The 22,696-nt window shown below is 43.4% G+C and overlaps 1 protein-coding gene across 1 annotated transcript in view; it reads right to left on the reverse strand.

Annotated features, from left to right (window-relative positions):
• LOC138771885 (protein SSUH2 homolog) overlaps positions 1 to 17,323 on the reverse strand; it is a 28,559-nt gene extending 11,236 nt beyond the window's left edge. The window contains exons 1-7 of the mRNA XM_069951887.1: positions 17,278 to 17,323; positions 16,033 to 16,072; positions 14,341 to 14,470; positions 12,952 to 13,012; positions 9,484 to 9,608; positions 7,206 to 7,253; positions 5,473 to 5,552 (exon numbers count right to left, since the gene is read on the reverse strand). Of these exons, the coding sequence (XP_069807988.1) occupies positions 5,473 to 5,552; positions 7,206 to 7,253; positions 9,484 to 9,608; positions 12,952 to 13,012; positions 14,341 to 14,470; positions 16,033 to 16,072; positions 17,278 to 17,323 (530 nt within the window). The remainder of the gene's footprint in view (positions 1 to 5,472; positions 5,553 to 7,205; positions 7,254 to 9,483; positions 9,609 to 12,951; positions 13,013 to 14,340; positions 14,471 to 16,032; positions 16,073 to 17,277) is intronic.
• Positions 17,324 to 22,696: the final 5,373 nt, after the last annotated feature.

Here is a 22,696-nt window from a genome sequence, read left to right on the forward strand (position 1 = left end):
AACAAGGGGTGCAGTGAGGATATGGACCCCACTGGTGACGGGCACTTACGTAGAACATGTGCCGAGAAAATAAAAAATACAATTTTTTTCATTTTCACATCCCAAATGTGGCCGTCACCAGGGGGCCATATCCCCGCTGCCCCCCTTGTTAGATTCCTTATTGGGTGTAGTTTCCAGAATGGGGTCACTTGTGGGGGGTTTCTACTGTCCTGGCCGCACAGAGGCTTTGTAATTGCATCATGGCATCCTCTAATGGGAATGGCGGCCATACCTACTTAGCTGGGGAAAAGGGAAAATTCTAATTTATTTGGGGGTATTAGGCCAATTATTAGTTTATAAGGTTGGAAATGACAGGTGTCCATCAAATTCAACCTGTGTTGATCCAGAGGAAGGCAAAAACCCCTCGTAAGGCAGACGACAGTAGCCTCATCACAGGGGAAAATTCCTTCCCGACTCCATAATGGCGATCAGAATAGTCCCTGGATCAACGTGACCCCTGAAATAGGAATAAGGGACAGAATTTAGATAATGTAGAACCCCAATGACGTGTGGTGCGCCTTGGAGCGATCCAGTATGCAGAGGCCGGGGTGATCAGGACAGGTGTCACACTGGTAAATGTTGTCCTTCCTGATCCCCCTGTTACGCCACACTCTGCGCTTCTTCTGGGGTCTCCTGTTTTCCAGTGTGGGGGACGTCACCTGGAAAATGTTGTCCTGGTGCGATCCGGGGTCCCTCATATCCAGAAGCGCTGGGTCCGCTCCATGGCTGCTAAATATTAGGGCTTTATTACTGCTTCTGATATGTTCGGATCGTGCCGCAAGCTACAGGGCAGCGAGGGACCGGAAAAGGGGGTGCTGGTATAAAAGTTATCCCCGTACAGGTGGTGACCTTTATCCAGCAGTGGGAAGATCAGTTCCCGGACGATCTTCCCACTTGTTCCGAGGATGGGGGGGGGGAGAGGGGGCATCTGGGGGCTGGATTCGGGTGTCCCTTCCTACATACACTCTAAGGGTACGTGCACACTGCGGAATCGCGACAGATAACCCTTCGTGCATTCCGCAGTTGGCACCCGCCGGCGGAGTGATGCAGGCGCACGTCTCTGTCCGTGTCATGGACTCCATTCTATGCACGGGCGGATTCCGCTCTCCGTCCAACGTGTTCATTCTTTGGACGGACGATGGAATCCGCCCATGCATAACATGGAGTCTATGACACGGGTGGAGACATGCGCCCGCATCAGTCCGCCGGCGGGTGCCAGCTGCAGAATGCACGAAGGGTTATCCTTCGCCATTCCGCAGTGAGCACGTACCCTAAATCTGTAAGTGTACCCAGAGGTACGCTCACAGAGTTTGTAGAATTTCACGCCATACCGTGATCTCTTATTGGGACGGTACTGGCGGAAAAGACGTGTCTGGGGGGCAGCGTACGCTACGCTACCCCCCAGACATGTCACTGGATGATGAGGATGATGATGAGGATGAATGGAGGAAAGAAAGATCCCCCCATTCATCCTCACTGGCTGTTTCGGTGTCGGAGGCAATAATAACGTATGCGTCCGACACCGAAAACACCCTAGGGGCCATCTTTATACGGGGACTAGTATATGGGGTATGTAGTGGTGTAGTGTCAAACTTTATTCAATGTAGTGTGGTGTAATGTAGTGTTTTTTTACGTGTTTTTTTACAGTAAGTATAAAAAAAAAACCTACGCCAACAAAGGAGTTGCTGATAAATGCCGCACTTATGTGCGGCACTTATCAGCAGACCGTGGCAGTAGAATATAGAAAAAAAACACCCTACGCCAAAAAGGAGGAGTTGCTGATTAGCAGCGCACTTTCGTGCGATGCTGATCAACACTCAGCGGCGATAGGGTGTGGAAAATAGAAAAAAAAAAATTTGAAAAAAAAAATAAATTTTTTTTCTATATTCTGAACATCCCTGTAGCTGCTGATAAGTGTATTACACATATCAGCCGCTAGAGGGCAGCAGACCGCAAATTCCGGAAAATGACGAGGCTGGAGCCGAAAATAGCCGAGAGAAGCCGAACGTGACGTCACGGAGGAAGCCGAAGACCCGAACGAAGATGAGGACGCCGCGAACCCGGAAGACGCCGATCAGGAGCCCGGGACAGGTGAATAATGTACAAATACCTGCTCTGGACCCCTCGGCTACCTAGCAGAGGGGTCCAGGGCAGGTATTTACTATATTGTGGGACCACCATTACTTTTTACAGTAATGGCGGTCGGTGCCGTCCTCGGACAGCACCGACCGCCATTTTTTTCTGGGTCATCGGGTTACCGATGACCCGGAAAGGTTCCGATCGCCGCTATTGGCTGATCTGAATTGATCAGCCTATAGCGGCGATCGTAAGCACGGGGGGTGTTAACCACCCCCCGTGCCGTGAAGCTAAGATGGCCTGCTATACATTATAGCAGGCCATCTTCCCCGACCGCTGTGTGTGAACACATAGCGATCGGGGAAACATCGGGCGTACCTATACGCCCGTTTGCGTTAAAGCCCAGGCAACGGGGGCGTATGGGTACGCCCGATGTCGTTAAGGGGTTAAAGAAAAGAGTCACCTCTATGAAAGGGTGTAACCTGACCCAGTGTCAGACTGGGTTACCTTGGGCCCACCAAGGAATTTGATTCTAGGGGCCCACCCAACATACACTAGATATAACCAGCATCAAACCTTTCACGTTATTATAGCGACTTTGTACAGAGCTGTGTATGTGACCAGCGACGTTATCTCACAAGTAACTTGTCAGCAGGTTTACATATAGGAGGGGGGGGGGGTTTACAAATGAGTGCACATAACTCACAGGCGTGTGCAGCAGTGTTGGAGGATTATATCTTATCCTGGAGCTGCTAAACAGGGAGGCCCACCTCTTGGTCAGGGGCCCACTATGGGGTAGTCCGGGGGATTCCCCTGCTCCCCTGTGGGCCAGTCCGAGCCTGACCTGACCCCAGTACCATATAGCTGTGGCAGTCTCTGGTGGGGCAATAATAAAAAAAAAATCCACATTTATTGCTTGTTCCTAGCACCTAGTAACTAGGCATGAGGGCGGAGCCACAGTGGCATGTAGTCACACTGTCTCCAGCCACTAACGCTTGATTACTAACCTGATTGCTGCCCTTTGCATTAAAGGGGTTGGCCACTTTATAGTAAAATTGTTCAGTGTGTACACTATTAGTAACTATTCTTACTGTATATACTGACAGCAGCTCCCAGTGTACCCCGTAGAGCTAAAATCAGACTTTCCTCCTCCAGGCGGTGCTGCCCTGCACTGTGGTGATTCTGTGTATAAAATTGCAGCATTGAGGAACATGTGACCATGCCCCGCCCCCCTGTGTCCACCATAGGCACATACAGGCTCAGTGATGAACACTGGGGGCCAGGGCATGGTCACATGCTCTTCCATGTTGGCCATCTTATGGACAGAAACACTACAGAACAGGACAGCACAGCCTGGAGGAGGGGAGTCTGATTTTATCTCTACGAGGTACAAAGGGAGCAGCTGTCAGTAAGTGATAAATTTTACTATAAAGTGGCCAACCCCTTTAAGTTTTACAGCGCTCAGGCTGCCAAAGAGGGTGGAGGCAGCATGTCTACATGCTGCTGCGGCTCTTGCCTCATGCCTAGAAACCAGGACCTGGGACGGAGCATTGAAGAGGAAGTTCCACAAACAGTGAAATTAAAATCATCCAGCAGCAACATCACGGCCTGGCTGAGCGATTGCCCACTGAGCCAGTCAGTGACTAGGGTGGTGTCCCAGTGGGTAAGTGAGTTTACTTGTTTATTATTTTCTCGTCCGTGAGCCATACTTTCATTGTGTGCACTGTATATTTTGTGCGCCCGCTATTCACTTAATAGCGGCCGCACAAAATGAACATGTCAGAACATTGTTCAATAAAAAGCAACGTTATTTCAGACTTTCAATAAATAGCGTCTGGTGTTGCGATCTGCAACAACAGCTGTTATTTATTAAAAAAATACACTGTGTGAACAGGGCCTCAAGATGATTTTTTTTTAATTGCCCTGCCGCCAGCAAGTTGTGCCCAACAGCTGTAAAGTACTGGGGCCAGTTAACTCTCCATCAGGGAGGTGATTGGTAGTGTAGATCGAATTGTTCATGAAAAGCTTAGTTTGAGTCAAATATCTCGATTTTCTCGAACTCGAATATTTTACTGTTCTTTGAGATCAAGTCTGAGTGCCTTTCTGCCAGCCAATCAGTGCAGAGCACAAAGAAGTGTCAGAAGCGTCATTGATGAGGTGTAGGGATCTCATTGGCTGCTAAAATCACATGACCATCTCATAACTATCTCACTGTGAGGCATTCTGTCCTGTCTGCCAGCAGTCCCCTTCCACTGCCCCCCACCCCGGAGCATACCTGCTCCTTTGATTGTAGCACATGCCCCCCAGCTCACTTGTGACACCATGCAGCCCCGCCTGACTGACCCCTCCCCCCAGAGCTCACCTGCAGCTTTCCCCCAAAGCTCACCCATGGCCCCATGGCACTCCTCTGAATAACCCCCTGACCCCGTGCCTCAACTCTGCTACCTCACTAACTCAACTGCTACTTCACTACCTCAACTCTGCTACCTCAGCTCTGCTACTTCACCATCTCGAATCTGCTACATCACCTCTGCAACTCTGCTACCTCAGTACTTTAACTCTATTACCTCACCTTTGCAACTCTGCTACCTCAACTCGGCTACCTCACTACCTCAACTCAGCTACCTCTCTATCTCAACTCAGCTACCTCTCTATCTCAACTCTGCTACATCAACTCTGAACTCTGTTACTTCACTACCTCAACTGTGCTACTTCACTTCCTCAACTTCTGCTCCTTCACTACCTCAACTCTGCTACCTCCCTATTTCAACTCTGCTACCTCACTACTTCAACTCTGCTACCTCACCATTTCAACTCTGCTACCTCACTGCCTCAACTCTTCTACCTCAGTTATCCATTGAAGAGAATGAAGTATTTTACCCTCTTAATTTTCTGTCATTCTTAGAGCCAAATTTTCTTCACTAAGTTGTTCCATGTATCCAGTTTACTCTTCTGGATGGAAATTCCAGCTTCTCCTTGCCTATATAGGCATAAAAATTAACCCAAACATCTCCCACTGACTTTAATGGAGTTCGAATCGAACCTCGAACCAAACACCACTACTGTTCAAAGTTCGACCCGAGTTCGAACATTTTACTGTTCGCTCATTACTAGTGTTTGGATCCCTTTAATTGTAAGGGACCGTATGACTAGGCTGGTGTAACACTGTTACATCTGATAGATGTATTTGATTTTTGGAGGGTAACTAGAAAAAATGTGAACGCAATACAGTATATGACTAGAATATAAAACAGAATGCAAAAGAATAAATTAAAACTAGCAACTAGTGATCTACAGCTTCTATTCATAGAATATTATGACAGGCTATGACAGAAAAGGCTATGGCAGAAAACTGACCTTACTCTTCCTGTTCCACCGCAAGAGAAACACCTGCCTGGGTAGTATAGGCCAGAACCTAAGCACATCATGCAAACTATCTGGACATAGAACAAAAGATTTGGAGTGAAAACAGTATTTAGACTGATGTAATCTGTGAAGTAGAAACTAAAGTTTGAAAATGTGATTTATATACCTGCATATAAGCTTCTTTTGTTTTAGAACTATTAGGGTATGTTCACACTACAGAATCAGCACACAATTTCAAGTGGCATTTGCGCTACAGACTCCAGTTGAAGTTCCGCCTGTCCCATTCCTTCATTGGAATGTCTTACGCGCACATGTCAATTCTTTGGGCAGATGGCAGAGTGTACATGAGACATCCTATTGAATCAATGGGACAGGCAGAACTTCAAGCGGAGTCCCGTCACGTACTTCGCTTGGAATTGTGCTCTGATTCCATAGTGTAAACATACCCTTACACATAATTGGTGCAGGTTCGCATACAACATCACAGTGGAGAAAAACAACTCAGCAGACCATATTACACATAAAAGACTTAAAGGGGTAGTGCGGTGTAAAGCATTATTTCACTAAATAACACACATTACAACGTTATACAACATCTTTAGATGTATTCTATCCCTTCTTTCTAGCCAGAGTTCAAAGTCAGTTTCTGCCCTGCTCCCTTAGTGGCCTCTAAAGGGTCAAGGAGAAAGGCCATATAGGCCGTCCTATGAGCTTTGCTCACTTTCTTATATTGAGAGGAGGTTTGTTTTTTAGTGGCCTTATGGGTCATAAGACTTCCCCTACGGACAGCTTTACCTGTATCCCAGTAGAGTTATTTATGTTCTTTATTGTCATGTTTAAAGTGACTCAGTACCCACAATCTGACCCCCCCCCCCCCCAAACCACTTGTACCTTCGGACAGCTGCTTATACTTCAAGATCTGTCCTGGGGCCTGATGCAGTTATTGTCCTAAAAAACAACTTTTAAACTTGCAGCCCCGTGCCCAACGGGAGTATCTGTGCCCTAACTTTGCACCACCCCTCCGTCCCTCCTACCCACCCTCTTTATCATTAGGAATGCCACTGGAACATTTACTCCCATCTGAACATTGCACAGGTGCCTTAACAATCCAGCCCATGTTCAGTTTTCACACAGCTTAGGAACAGGAAGCTATTTGCCTGGAGTATTCCTAATGATAAGGAGGGCGGGGAGGAGGGACAGAGAGGTTGTGCCAGCCTAATGCATACACAATGTAGGCAACGGCCGTTGGGCACAGGACTGCAAGTTTAAAAGTTGTTTTTTTAGGAAAATAACTGCATCACCTGCCGAATGGACCCCAGGACAGATCTTGGACTAAAAGCAGCTATCCGAAGGTACGAGCGGTTTGGGGGGGGGGGGGGGGGGCAGATTATGGGTACAGAGTCGCTTTAAATTCTAGCCAACAACATTTTTTAGGATCCAAGTGAAGGACCTTATCTGCATTTGGAAGTATGGAATTTGTTACCCACAGGATTGGTAGGATATAGCTTTAATACAACTGGGGCCTGGTCTGAAATGATAAGATCCCTATGTTCCCCCACACTGGTTCTACAATATACTGTAGGCCTCATAAGTATATAATCAATTTTAGACCACAACTTGAAGGAATGAAAAAAGTGGGTAAAGTCCCTATCATATGGGTGTGGTTCTTTTTCTTTTTGTATTTAATTAATATGCCATATCATTTTCTAATTTTTTCCACTTACTAATGGCGGGCAAGGAACCATCCGCTTTCCTGCGCAACATATGCATAGCTGTTGGAAAAACAAATATTATTAGTGAAAAGTCACTTGATCCCTTGATAACTGAATCAATAATGATAAACACATGTCCCCCTTAATTTGTATTAATAAAATACAGTAGGCGGGTTTACATATTGTTGAGTGCCCCAACCTAGTTACAAAGGACTGATGTGCTATTCATTGCTGCACTTCTGTACCACCAAATCCATAGGAGTTAAACAATGAATATAATGAACAGGCATTAAAGACTGTACATAAATGGATGTCTAACTAGGGCAAGGATTGAGGTATTTTCCAATAGAAAGCAGGACATACAGTAGGTCACATGGACATATTATACAATCATTTCTTATGTCATGTCAAAGAGGGTAGGAACATGCTCTGATCTAACCTACATGGCTCAGTATTTACCTCTAGCAAAACTTTTGCTCATTCAGTAAAAATCCATGAGCACTTATAGAGAAACTAACAGTAGGTTAGAAGAATGTAACCTGTTCTTATGTTCCCAGAGCGCAGGGGAAGCTTAGGAAGAAGGTGGTTTTCTTATCTTCATCCTCAGCGCCAATTTGCTGTAATTCTCTGTTTAATTAATGAATGTGTTAATTAGATGGTTCGGTGCACTGAGGGTGGTACAACAGCCCTTGGTACACCAGTCCTCCCACTCTTCATAAATATAGATCCTGTGTTCTGCAGTGACATCACTCTGGCTACTCATCACTGGAGAGCATCGGATGAATATTCATGGAGAGGTGGGTGAATTGGAGAACCAAAGGCTGTTGTGTCACAACAAGTGCACCAAACCTCCTAATTAACATATTAATAAAACATAGAATTTCAGGGGAAAAAAGCAGAGGATAAAGGTAAGAAAATGACCTTCATTCTTAGTGTCTTCTCCTCTATGGGAACATAACATAATTCTAACCTGCTATTAGTTACCCCTTAAACATCTTCTATTGATGGCAGCAAATACAAAAAAAATTATGTTAAATCTATGGCAGAGAATAAAAACTGTATGTTGTCTTCCATAGAAACCAATCACAGTTTAGGTTTCATTTTTCAACAAACTCTGGTAAAACAGAACTAGAAAAACCTATTAAGGCCTTGTGGTTCCTTTCCATGGTACAAAAATACCAATATATTTGAAAGAGCAAAAGAATGTCTAGAGAACAGTAAAATCACATACTATGAGGCTAAAATAAGAAAACACAACAAAAGCAGACATATCTATCTCCTATCTATCTATCTATCTATCTATCTATCTATCTATCTATCTATCTATCTATCTATCTATCTATCTATCTATCTATCTATCTATCTATCTATCTCAGTAACTACCCCCTGGCCAAAAAGGCATAGGCTATGTTCACACAACGTTTTTTTCAGCTCAGTTTAAAATGACACCCGTTATTTTGAGTCTAAAATAATGGACGTCATTTAGCAGCCCCTTAGTGCAATGACGGGTGTTTGCAAATTATTTTAGTTTGGGGTTACTAATTGCCCTTTGGATGCGGCTTAATTGGAAAGTCCATTGAATTTAATAGTAAAAACGGAGAAAGAACGGTGGAAAAAGAAAAACTGCGTGTGAACAACTAATAAAAACGTCCGCTGTTTGCAAAAGACATCCAAAAATAATGATCATGTTCATTATTTTGACGCCCACGGCAAAAACGTACGTTTTTTCGATACACTGTGTGCATTGGACGTCTGTCGTCCCATTGACTTCAATGCATTGCCATTGCAGTCAGTTAAATCGCTGCAAAAACTGACGTTTTTTTAAATATGAAAATCGGATGCCTTTTCAATATTTTTGACATTGTGTGAACAGAGCCATATAGTGAGAAAGGACATTGAAACATCAGCATAATCTATTGCCAGTTGTACATTGTAAATGACATCTCGACTGTAGAAATAAACGGCATAACAGGGAAAAAGGTGCAAAGAAGTGCAAGGCAGGTCCAGGGGTAAACAGACAGCCATGAGGGAAAGAAAAAGGTCCAAACCATATGTGAAATGCATGTTTGTTTGGCTGGAGTTCCTGCGATCAGGTTCTAACTTGCCTTCACTTTACGGATACTGCTTTTATTGTGTTTTCTCATGTATTTTTTTGGCTCTTTCAGATAAATTGAACCATGAGCTGTGATTGGTTGCTATTGGCAAATCCAGACAGTTTTTGTCTTTACATTTTTACTTATACCCCATAATGTGTATGAAGGGGATTTGAAGCTATTTATTATTTCTTTACCTGTACTTTTGATGTATGAGGGACTATAATTGTTTTCTCCCCTGTCACAAACCAATATGGACGGTATACTCTCATGTTCTTTGGATTAGGGGCAGTTCCATTAGATGGGCCATCCACTTCTCCGCCTAGTGGTAGAACAAACAAAAATTCTATACGTGTAGTGGTCATGTATATTATGTACATTGTCTTAGTTCCTATGAAAGGAAAAAATTTGCATATTTTTCTGTCTGTCTGTACAAATAATAAAGGTCTTCTGGTCCGGTGCCCTGGTGCTAAATAGGTTCCAGTTTCTATGGCTCTCATTCTCATCTTACTAGTCATGCAAATCTTGAAGTTAATTGGTTAATAATCTTGGTTAATTTACTAAACTTATGTAAAAGCTCTACTGTCATTTTAACCATCTTGGCATAAATCAATAGTATAAGCAAATATAAGAAACTCCCCCCCCACACACATACACTTATCTGATCACTAACAAGGCAAAACCATCTATATCACAGAGAAGCAGAGTGAAGACTTTGAAGGGTGTGGGGGGGGGGGGGGCTGAATGAGCAGGAAGAGGAGAGATGCAGCCTATGCACTATGCACTGTGCCAACACAGAGGCTAGTGTGCATATGTGTGTGTATATCTCAGAAGAGATCACAGGAACCAAAGAAAAACCCTTGGGAAGGTCAGCGCAGGTAAACGACTAGGAGACCATCGGAATCCCAGTTGGAGCATCACACAGAGATGTGACTCAAATCGGTCTGTTTTATTACGCAACATGTTTCAGTCCGAAACGCGTTGCGGTCTTTGTCAGAGTGACATCATATGCCTACAGTAGAGTTGTGCCTATCACTTGCACAACTCCACAAGGTGAGTGCTTCCATCTATCACTGGAATGGACACACTGGCCTACCACGTTATTGCACCAGGAGGCGCCCCTCTCTCTTGTTTTTTACCCTTTGTATCCAGTTAGTTTAAGTGGCACCAATATTAGTGCTAATTTAATTTTGATTTTAATTTAATATTGATTTTAATGTAGACATAGGTTGACCCAGTGTGAGCTGCAGTCTTGTAGCAGTTCAACCAACAGGCCATCATCATTAACAGCCTTCAGGAACGACTCAGAGGTCATGGTTTGGATGAAGGCTGCAGCCCCCAGTAAGACCCAGTCCTCAGGTGAAAACTAGCCAGGCTGGTGTTGTGGAAAAGATCCATCAAAGTTCCAGCTGCATGACAGTCAGTAGTTAGTACCGGATCCACCACTCATCAGAAGAGTCTTCCCAAAGCAGTGCCAAAGCCAATTTGTGCCAAGGGCAGGACGTTTCCTCTGCCCTGTCTCCTGTCATGTCTCAAGTCAGCTTTGAAGGACCATCAGCAAGAGAGCTTATGTCAAGCCTAACGCTCCCCCCAGAGTCTCAGCTGCTCTACCCTGAAGATCTTTTGGAGAAATGTCAGGGCAGTCAGAGATTGGAAGGCAGCATTGAGACTCTACTGGTTCATAGGCCACAAAACAGTCAGGAGAGCAGGGGAGGGACAGACTATGACAAAACTACTGGATTGTACCTCATGCCACTGGAAGAAGAGAGGTTAGGAGAGGATAACTTTGTTCTAGACTACAATGGTGCTGTTGCAGGCCCTACGTAAAATCTTGGTCCCCAGATGTCATCATCATCATCTTCAGGGGATGAAGATGTATTTGTTTCACCGAGCCAGTGTCAGGCCCATCCACAGCCTGTCATTCCAGAGGCAAAAGAGGGAAGGTTACAGCGTCATCTAGCATCAGTTGTGTTCGGGAGGGCACAGGCACTCAAGGGTTACCCCAAGGCAGCTGTGGGGCTCAACAAGAGTCTAGCCTGCTGCAAAGAAACGCCAACAGAACTGTAGTGTGGCAGTTTTTCCAAGTTGGTAGCGGCAAAGACCATCATGCTATCTATCGGCATCTGTAGCATCTGTGACAATTAACTGAGTCGGCTTTGGGTTCAACCCAAAATGTATGCGTCAGCACCTGTAACGTCGCCACCCCATTGCCTAGAAGAAACTGGACCCCCACACCACTTCTTACCTGTAAACAACAACAGCTGCATCTACCATCGTGCAGCCCCATCTCTGCAAGTCAGGATTATGCAGACTCGGTTGGAAGCCGTAGGTCCCTCACATCTAACTCTGCCTGCTCCGTCTGGACCAGAGGGAAAACACTGCCACTGCTGGGACAAGAGTCGCTGTCTGAAGCCGTCACAATAAGACAGCACTGCGCTAGCTGTTTATTGCCCTGTATTTCTTATATTAAAATTAAAAAAAATATATCCCCTAATAAACCTACCATTTCTGAACTAATAAAACCAAAATAACCATGAACCATAATAAAAATTAAGAAATCATAATGAAACGCACTATAAGATAATGGTAAAACTGGACCATTCATACACTGATTTGTCCCCACTAACAACCTATACAATCTATATCTACAATATTATATGTCCCCAAAATTTTAACTACTACTACCCATAACATATTAATGAACTATCTACATTACTATATACAACACACTACTATATACTATTAACCAATATAACTAACTAAATGTGAACTCCCTTTGCATTGTGCATACCCTAATACTTGGAATTGGGAATGGGAATGGGAATGGAATGGGTTGAATACTTTATTGTACAGAGGTTTGATGGGGATTTGAATGTGTTTTTTTCAGTATTTTTGTCTTGTGTGTTTTTAAGATAGTACAGTAAAGATTTACATGAACCGACTATCCAGTAATCTGAATAAGCCGAACCGCACTTACAGACTGTTTTGCATAAACACTGAATTCCCAGCACCCACTTACTGATAATAACAACTGTTACCACAGCACCCACTGACTGATAATAGGCCATTTTTTCACAACACCCAAAGAATTCGTATAATGTCACAACAGCACCCACTGACTTGGTATTGTACACACCCAGAGAATCGGTATAATGCACAAAACCAGCACCCAGTTAATTGTGTTTCTGGACACTGGCTTCCCAGACTTCCCAGAATCTATTCACAATCCATCTTCCTCTCTTATCCTCTTCTCTCTGTTCCTATCTCTCTGTTAGTCTCTCCCTGCTCTGCACTAACTGCCTGCTGCGATCCTGCTCTCCACTACACATACAGCCAACTGGCCACCTCCATAAATGAACCACCTTATATAGAGGGTGAGGGGGAGGTGCTGATATCACAGAGAGGCCAGCAGCTGATTGGACAGGCGCTAGGGAGTATGGATAATCCCTTGCTTCCACCGAGTGACTGTACTGTAAGCTAACATGTGTGTCTGCCATCTTGGCCATCAGTTTTCTTACAATTTTCTTAATACCAGTTATTTGGTAACTATGGAGGTGAGGAACTTGCATTCACATAAAAGCCCTGAAGAGGCCCAAAAGAACCCACTGCTCAGTATAAAGAGACCAATGTTTAGAATGAGGTGACACCAGTGTCTTTCCCCATACCATAATAAGGGCATGTTTTCCAAGCAGTCTCCCGCTCCTCATAGAAAGTCCGTAAGGAGTACTGTAATATAAAAAAAAGTATCAAAAATTAATAAACTAATTTGTATTTTTATTTTGTATTTTTTTTGTATTTTAATCTGTAAATCAGTTATATTATGACTTTATGCTGTTTAGTAACTTTTCAGATGCTTTGCTTTACTCATCTTGAACTGAACTTGCATTACATTGCATTACATTACATCTTTCAGCTACTTTTACAGTACAGCTGTTATTACAATTTTGGTGTTTTTTGTTTATTTGGCTGTTTCAAAAAAATTAGTTAACTGGGGACCCCACCCTGTGAAGGAAAGGATACATAGGTAATAGTTAGGGACCTATTACACGGGACGATCATCATTCGAAAAATATTTATATAGTTCTGATTTATATGATAATCGTTTTGTGTAATAGCAGGCACTAACGTGAAATCGTTGATCGCTTGTTTGGATCTGTACCTAAGAACATTATTGATCATTCGCAAATCGTTCGGTGTTCGGTTCGATGTTCGCTCGTTTCCAGGTCGTTAGTTAAATAAAAAGGGGGTTCAACAATTTCCTGGTGCAAATTGTATTGGCTATAGACATTAAAAGGGAAAATGGACATGGACTGCAAATACTTCAATTCAAGTGAACAGTAAAATTAACAAAGCTATTCGTACACAATGTATCCATTTTATCAGACATTATTTAATGTAAAATGTCAGTTTAAAATAGATATGTTGCATACAAATAAAGGTGAAGAAAAGGCCTTTACAAAACATATTTGACTTCTATTTTCAACAACGTATTCCTATGTGCTAAATTCTCGTGACGCCCACTGGGTGGGGCCATAGTGCCCCATCTCCCTGCCTACATCGGTGTCATAGGCACCACCGCCTTTGTCATATGTGATTGGAATGGGCCGAAATCGAGACATAGGTGCCGATGTAGGCAAAGAGATCGGGTACGGTGGCTGTGAAGCCCCGCCCATACGGCACTGTCAAACAATGATAATATGTGTTTTAGAGCGGAGATACCACCAAGAAATCTTTTATACAGTAAGATATTAAATGTTCATAGTATAGGCCTAAAATAGTGCTGAGTACTCCTGATATGGAAAGGTGGTGACAATATCACCTTAAAGGGATTGTTTCCATTAGAATGGTTGCTGGTGTATCCACCTCTATGTCTGTATGACTGTAATGACATGGTCAGTTAGCAAGGTTAAAGTTTCACCGTCACCTAAAAGACTTTTACAGGCATGGTTCTGCAAAATCACTGAAGGTATACTTTAAATAGTGGGAGTTATGCAACGGTATGCATGTAGTTAAATACTGCAGCAGGGAAGGGAATGATAGGATAGATGTCATACCCTGTAGATTTTTAAAGCCTTAATATTTTCAATGCTCATTTCTTTTGCTGGGGTAGAACTATAACCAGTATGTCTCTTTGCATATTCCAGGAAGGCTTGTCTTGCATCAGCTTCTGAAATGGTTGGAAGTCTGGATGGAAAGTTCCAAATATAATAAATCTCAGATCATAATTTGACTGTTTAGCTGCTGTATCTAAGCCTATAATATGTAATAATGCTTGTTAAAGTGTTAAAGGAGAAGTCTGGCAAAAAATGGTGATATCACGACCAGAGCTGTGGCTGCTGGAGAGGATGATGGTAGAGGGATACTCAGTGTCCCTCCAGTGCCCTATGTCCCTCAGTGTCCCTCTGCCGTCATCCTCTCCAGAAGCCACAGCCCGCACAGCTCTGGGAGTCGGGTCGTGACATCACCATTTTATCCAGTAAGTGACATCACCATGTTATCCAGGAAGTGACATCACCATGTTATCCAGGAAGTGACATCACCATGTTATCCAGGAAGTGAAGCCTTGATGCAGTAGTAACTGCAGGGAAAAAAGCACTTTATAAGCTTTTCCCGTAATTTGTAATTTTCCATAATTAGTAATTTGTATTTCTTTTCGCCAGACTTCTCCTTTAAGTAAAATATCCTTTCAAAAGGAAAACAGAAAATACAAGGGATCAGGCTTTGAGAATCATCAGGATCAAGAAAGCAACAGGATTTCCTGAGCTCCCATAGACTTCTATGGTGGCATCTGTTCAGGAAATCTTGATAAAAATAGTACAGGTTCTATAATTTCCTGACCTATTTTCCTGAACTGACATCCTTCAGGAAAAATCCTGAAGAGTGTCAGTGTTCAATGCAACCCTATGGGTCAGGAAATCCAGACAGATTTTCCTGAACTGTGAAGGGGGCCTTATCAGGAATTCATGTAAGGATTTCCTGAACGTATGGTTGCATCGAAAACTGGAATCCTTCAGGATTTAGGTCAGGAAATTATAGAACCTCTCCTATTTTCATCAGGATTTCCCAAACGGATGTCCCCAAAGACATCTGCGGGAGCTCGGGAAATTCTGATGCTTTCCTGATGGTTTTCTGATGCGCATCAGGTAATCCTGAAGGCATTTCCTAATGGTTTCCTGAGCGTAATAACTGATTACAGTCAGGAAATCCTGAAACTTTCCTGAAGCCTCCTGATCAGGACTTCTTGGCAGTAATCTGACACGGACATGTGAAGGGGGCCTTTAAGGGGTTGACCAGGATAAAACTATTGAGAGCCTATTCATATAATCATATAAAGAGTCTATAGTGTGATCCAGCCTGTATTTTTTTCAGTGTTTCTAGGCTTATCATGTGTGAGGCTATGTTCACACTACGTAAAAAACATGGCCGTATTTCATAATACCGGCCGTAATTGCGCAAAAAAAGTTGTTTGCGCAATTACGGATGGTGTTATGAAATGCGGCCGTGTTTTTGACATAGTGTGAACCCGGCCTGATACTGTATGGGGTGTACCTAAGCCTAAAAAAATAACATAGAGCAATTTATCTACATAATTTTTAGACAATTTCATTTTGGCTGGTTATATATCTACCAATAAGCTGTTGTTTTTTGCTCTGTAATTAGGAAATGCACAAAAAGTTGAGATGATAAGTAAAACTGGAGATGTCCTTTAACTAGGAAATAGAAGAAAATATTCTGTAGGAACTTACCGGCCATGGTTGCTTTTTTCAGTAGACTCAAAGTTCTTATCTGTCAAAAACAATAAAAAAGATCAGGGTATAGAGACCAGGCAGATAGATGGATAGGAGATAGAAAGAAAGTTTGCACACATGTATGGACAAAATATGTTTTTTTTTGTGTGCTCTGCGGCCACATGTTAGCTGCACACCAATAAGGAAATATGTCAGCTCATTTTATCTGTAAGGAATGTATTGATGTATGCTGTGCAGAGGCACGGACTCTTGCCTTTGGCAGTTCCTGACATGGACAGAGGTGGCAGCAGAGAGCACTGTGTCAGGATGCAAAGAAAGATTTGCAACCAGTAAAGTAATTTTCTTGTTCATTATAGAACTGACTCTGAGGTTGGTCATTGTTATCCTGTTTAATGCATGAATAGAAAATTAGCTTTCTGTTCTATAAAACTAGGGTTATGATGTCTGCTATGTAGAAGAATTTTTCCATAGTACAGGGTATACTAACCTATTCAAGCCATGTACCATAGTCAGGTTCTAACTGACTACTAGAGATGAGCGAATCTCGAGCATGCTCGATCCAAACCCGAACTTTCGGCATTTGATTAGCGGTGGCTGCTGAAGTTGGATAAAGCCCTAAGGCTACGTGGAAATCATGGATATAGTCATATGCTGTATCCATGTTTTCCAGACAACCTTAGAGCTTCATCCAACTTCAGCAGCCCCAGCTAATCAAATACCGAACATTCGGGTTCGGATTGACTCGAACCCGAACCCGGTTCGCTCATCTCTACTGACTACCCCTGAAGAAGTGATCATGTATAGATATTGACACGCTGAGGTTATGCTCATGCTGCTGACAGAGGCCCTTTACAGCCTTCATAAGCAGATCCTTCACATTTGTTGGGACACCATCATGTCAAAATGGTGGACAATGAAATTTAGCAGCCCCCAGAATTTATGCAGACCAAACACCAAATAACACCATAACTTAAATCCTAGGAAATTTTATGGACTGCTTATATCACTTTATATAGACTATGGGGGAGATTTATCAAATGTGGTGTAAAGTGAAACTGGCTCAGTTGCCCCTAGCAACCAATCAGATTCCACCTTACATTTTCCAAAGCGTCTGTGAGAAATGAAAGGTGAAATCTGATCAGTTTCACTTTACACCATGTTTGATAAATCTCCCCCAAAGTTTCTGGTGCAAATCACTATTATAGGCTTTTTCAAAATGATCAAAATGAATTTAATAGTTACATTTGTCCGCAGAGGATACATTTTTATGGTCGGTTGGCTGCTCCATGAATGAGTTAGTTCTATCAGATACCAATAGGTTATTATATGTTCCTGCAGACTGGGTGGAAGGCAGGTTGTTAGACAAAAAGGAAAAATATATAATTGTGACATTACAAAATATTACACAAAATTAAATGATATGCCAATGGCACAGTGTGTAATACAATGCACCTAATTCATATAGCAATAGCCTATATTTACTTGTATATAACCAAGGTGAGTATAGATTGGAATTTAAGGAATCTGCAAATATCTGTCCACATTCACCGGGTGTCCTCTTCTGTGTTTTCAGCCATGCGCTCAGTCAATCACTGACTGAGGGTCAGCACCACGGCCAGTGATTGCCCAAATGTGAGGCAGAAGACGCAGAAGCGGCCATCGGTGGAGCCCAGACAGGTGAATAAACCTTTTTTGTTGTATTCCTCATCCAAACCCCATCCAAATTCTTTCTAATAAACATATTCTAATTCCCAGTTCAAGTTACCCTTTCACCTTCCCTTGTGTGACACCCTTTGTATCCCTGTTAGTTTTAGTGGCACCAATGTGTTACTTTAACTTTGATTAAAATAAACCAGTTCTCCATGGTGAACCTTTCTCTGCAAGGATTTCAAGGTGTCCAAAGAAGTCTGTCCCTATTCAGGAAAGGCCAGTGACAGGGGTAGCAGTCAAGGGGGTGGAAGTATTGGAACAAAATTGAAGTGGCTATCCTAACAGGCTTGGACGAAGGTCGCAGCTCCCACTAAGACCCAATGGTCAGGTGAATATCAGCCAGGCTGGAATTGTGGAATGGATCCCCCAAAGTTCCAGCTTCATTGCAGTCAGTAGTCAGTCCTGGAGCCATCAATCATCACAAGGGTCCTCAAAAAGCAGTGTCAACACCATTCCGTGCCAAGTACAGGACATCTCCTTGGCCCCATGTCCTAGGAATATCATCCAGAGAGCTTCTGGCTAGAGCAGCCTGGCACTCCCCCCAGACCTTCAGCCACTGTACTCATTAAATGTTTTTGAGGAATGGGAGGCCAGTCATCATTAGGAAGGCAGCCTTGAAACTCCAGGGGTTGCTAGGCCCGAAAGCAGTGAGGAGAGCAAGGCAGGGGCACCTTCTAACAAAGGAATGGGATCTAAATGCATGCCAATGGATGAACAATGGTGATATTGCAGAACCCCCATGGAATCTGGGTCCACAAGCATCATCATGGGAGAATGAAGATGTCTTTGTTCCACCAAGCATCAGCTCGTCAGTCTAGAGTCAAAAGGGAGAGGGGTACAGCGTGACCTGGTCACCAGAATTGTTTTTAGGAAGGCTCAGGCACTCTACGGGTACCCCAAGGCAGCGGCCACACTCAACAGCAGTTCAGTAGTCCTCTGCCACAATGACCCCCCCCCCCCACTGCGATCACAGGTGTGGTAGTGTCTCGGTGACAGCACAGACCATCATGCCTGATCAGAAAGTGGGTTGGGGTTTGGGTGCAAACCTGGGTTCAACTTTGATGAGGCAGCACATGAAACGCCACCACCCTATTGCCTGGAAGAGGTGGGGTACCTATGCCACTCATAGTCTGCCTCCACCACTCCTCCTGTCACTGCTTAACACACCCTGTCTCTGTGGTGTACCAATGCTGCCAAGCCCACCGCTATCAGCTCTTACACTTGTGTAGCATGGGGATTACAACATGGCCACACGGGGCAGGAACTGCCTCTGTCCCCATAGAGGACAAAATTTTGAAGTGGCGCACCCCTTGACATCTGCAGGTAGGCACCGTAGTGAGAGACAACAGGAGGAACATTATGTCAGTACTACAGCAGGGAAGGCTGGCACACTTTTCATCCATAGCTCATGTGCTGAATCTACAAATGCAAAAGTTTTTTTGCCCCTTCCCAGGACTGAACATGCTGGGCCTTGTAGTTCTCCTGTATACAGCTCCTGCTATGTGTATGTAACATGAACATGCTTGGCCTTGTAGTTATCCTGTATACAGCTCCTGCTATGTGTATGTAACATGAACATGCTTGGCCTTGTAGTTATCCTATATACAGCTCCTGCTTTGTGTATATAATATGAACATGCTGGACCTTCTAGCTGCCGGGCCATTTTTAGCAGCGTACAAGCTGGGCCACCTCCCTGGACCTCACTACCTCTCCAGCACCTCTCCCCTACTCCACTTCTACTCTATGGCCTCTCCTCTACCTCTCTCTCTGCCTTTACTTTCACTTTCACTGACTGTCACAAATAGCAGGAGCCTAAGACACTATGAACCTTCTCTCTCCTCATCACATGCTGACTGCCCGCCTCCAAGAAGCAGTCAGCCTATGTAGTGTTGGAGGGGAGTGGGGTCACAGTCAGGTGAAAGGTTCTGCTGATTGGATGGATAATCCATTGCACCCGCCAACTTACTAGAACGCAAGAAAACATGTGCAGACACCCTGTTTTGCAAATTTTCTTAATGAATCGCTCAAAAGTTCGCTTTTTCAACTAAGTGAACATTTGCTGGATTCGCTTCGCTCATCTCTAACAATAACCACAGGGTCCATGGGATTTTGGCATCATAAGCAATGACTAAATGGTTGTCAGTTCTCTCTCCGAGGTAGATGTGTGGTGGCGGCATCAAACAAGCTATAGCAATGAGAATAACACCTGACAACACTAAAACAAAATACAACATGGCAGAGTGGTAGTAAGGAAAAGTAAGTGATCTACCTGCATCTCTGACTCCCATAGACTGGACAGATTCCAGGTACACATACACAGTAAATATAGACAGCGAGGCAACGGCTCACTTACCTTGGATTAGCGTTCCCTCACTGAGAAGGTCGGGGAGTGTGACATGTCCAATTTTTCTCTAATGATCTTGTTGGGCTTCCAAATTAGAGATTATTGATTATTCAGTTTAGATCAAATCAGACCTCTATAAACTGCTTCAGTATGGCCGGGACAAAGACGCACTCAGACCAATGTGATAAAATACAATCTTGTCACATTAAGACATGTCACTTTATTTTATACCACAGAATAAACGTAATAATCAATCAACATAGGATCCTAACTATGACAATGAAGTCCAACCTGCAGCTGGATAATGAAGGGGAAAAGAGATAGGGAAGTAATTAACAACCAACCTTGACATATTCTTGATATCTTATAATTTCCTATAATCTACGCCAGCAATTATACACCAAGGATATACAGAGTCAGGTCATAGCTCTACGTAGAGTCTGGTCTTCTGGGGAGTTTCCACCTTGTCCCCCTTAGCCAGAATCAAATATATTTGCACAGACTTTTCCTCAAGCCTACATTATGTAATGGGGTTCTACATATGTAATCATTCTAAACATGTTATCCGTAACCTTCCCGTTGGGGAATTTATTAGAACCAGATGAGCGTGTTCTGATGAGAAGTCCTTACATCAAAATGTCATAGGATTTGACAGAAATATTAAAGGGGTAGGCCACTTTATAGTAAAATTGTTTAGCGTACCATATTAGTAACTGTACTCACTGTATATGCTAACAGCAGCTCCCTGTGTACCTCAAAGAGCTAAAATCACACTCCCCTCCTCCATGCTGTGCTGTCCTGCTCTGTGGTGAGTCTGTCCACAAGATGTCCGACATGGAGGAGTATGTGACCATGCCCCATCCCCCAGTGACCACCACTGAGATTGTATATGCCTATGGAGGACACTGGGGGCGGGGCATGGACACATGCTTCTCCATGTCAGCCATCTTGTGGACAGACTCACCACAAAGCAGGGCAGCACAGCTTAGAGGAGGGGAGTGTGATTTTAGCTCTATGAGGGTACACAGGGAGCTGCTGTCAGTATATACAGTAAGTACACTTACTAATACTGTACACAGAACTATTTTACTATAAAGTGGCCAACCCCTTTACGAGAACAAGGCTATAGGTAAGGTACTATTCTGAGAGCCAGAAATATCGCAGAGTCCCATGAGCGGCAATATAATTTTCAAGATAGCAATATTCCAAGTCATGTGGTCTTTTCCACCCCCTATAGCTCGCAGTTCGATACCATACGGTTAATCATTATGACAAATTTATTTCTTTTACACATGGATGAATTGTGTGGTAATATTCTTTCCTGTCGAGTGAGATGTATTGCCATACAGGGGAAATCTTTGTCCGATATTCTTTTGCCTAGTGTACTGATAGAGGATCATCCTCAGACATGGCTCAGGACTCACAGCGATGTTACAAGTGCATTTACTAGATGCTCTTTATGTACCTATATGTCTAAACAAGAGCATTTTGTATCTATGGTGACAAAGAAATGTACCGTTTGTACCTTTATGAATTGTAATATGTCTCCTCTGATTTATCTTGCAGAGTGTACACACTGTATTTTACAATACATGGGGACACAAGATGAAAGTGCGAATCGCTGATCATGTATTGGACCTGTAGACTTACCTTCACGAAGTCTTCATCAGGTCTCTGACAATATTTTGTAGATTGTCACCATGTTGATATATTCACACTTAAAGTGTACCTGTCGTTATAACTTTCAAAATCTAAATCATCAGTAGATGTGATTTACATTCATTATTTTCTTTGTTGTTATCATGCTGTAAAACAAAGCTGTACTTACCAGAAATCCAGGTCCAGTCTCCTGAAGGCAGATTTTGTAAAAAAAACTGACTAAACATAGGAATTCCAGCCAGTACAGAGAGTCATGGCTCAATGTGTCCATCAATCACATGACTGCCTTCTCTCTGTGAGCGCTCAGATGGCCTTCCTGTTTTCTGAATTATTTTTTGAGAAAAAAAGATTTCGAAAACAGGAAGTGCCGTGTTTTCTATGATAACTAAAAAAGAATGTAAATTGCAAACTTTCTTTATATCACATCTACTGCTGATTTAGATTTTGAAAGTGACACTTTAAACTATATGGCATTTAAAGGGTTAACAAGCCCAAGCGAGGGGGAGACCGGACTCATCAAATACATTTGAGAGAATCCCATTAGATCCTCCGATTGGATACTCATGCCCCATGTGGCTTGAATCTTAAGAATGACCTGATGTATATTTAATAATAGTTACTGTGCAATTAGTTTTCATTGGTACTTTTCTGTGTATTATTGTTTGCATCCATCAGCTGTGCGCCAGGTTCTGCATCAGTGGGAGGCATCCCTTCCCCTTCCTGCATTGTAAGCAGCATTGGAGTGGGGGGGGGGCCCGCAGGTGGCGCCCAGGAGTAGGCCTGTCCGGTGAGCGTCAACTGATGCTGGGAGGCGGAACCTTGGAGCATGCATTTGGCACCTGGTTGTCTGTTGTGAGCCACTGGAGAAGTTTAATTTGGACAGGGTGAAGCCTGTCGATGACAAGAAGAAGAAGGAGGAAAGTCGGCAGGTTTGGCTGTAGGCTTTCA

This window comes from Dendropsophus ebraccatus, chromosome 14 (assembly GCF_027789765.1).
Source record: "Dendropsophus ebraccatus isolate aDenEbr1 chromosome 14, aDenEbr1.pat, whole genome shotgun sequence".
NCBI classification, from domain to species: Eukaryota; Metazoa; Chordata; class Amphibia; order Anura; family Hylidae; genus Dendropsophus; species Dendropsophus ebraccatus.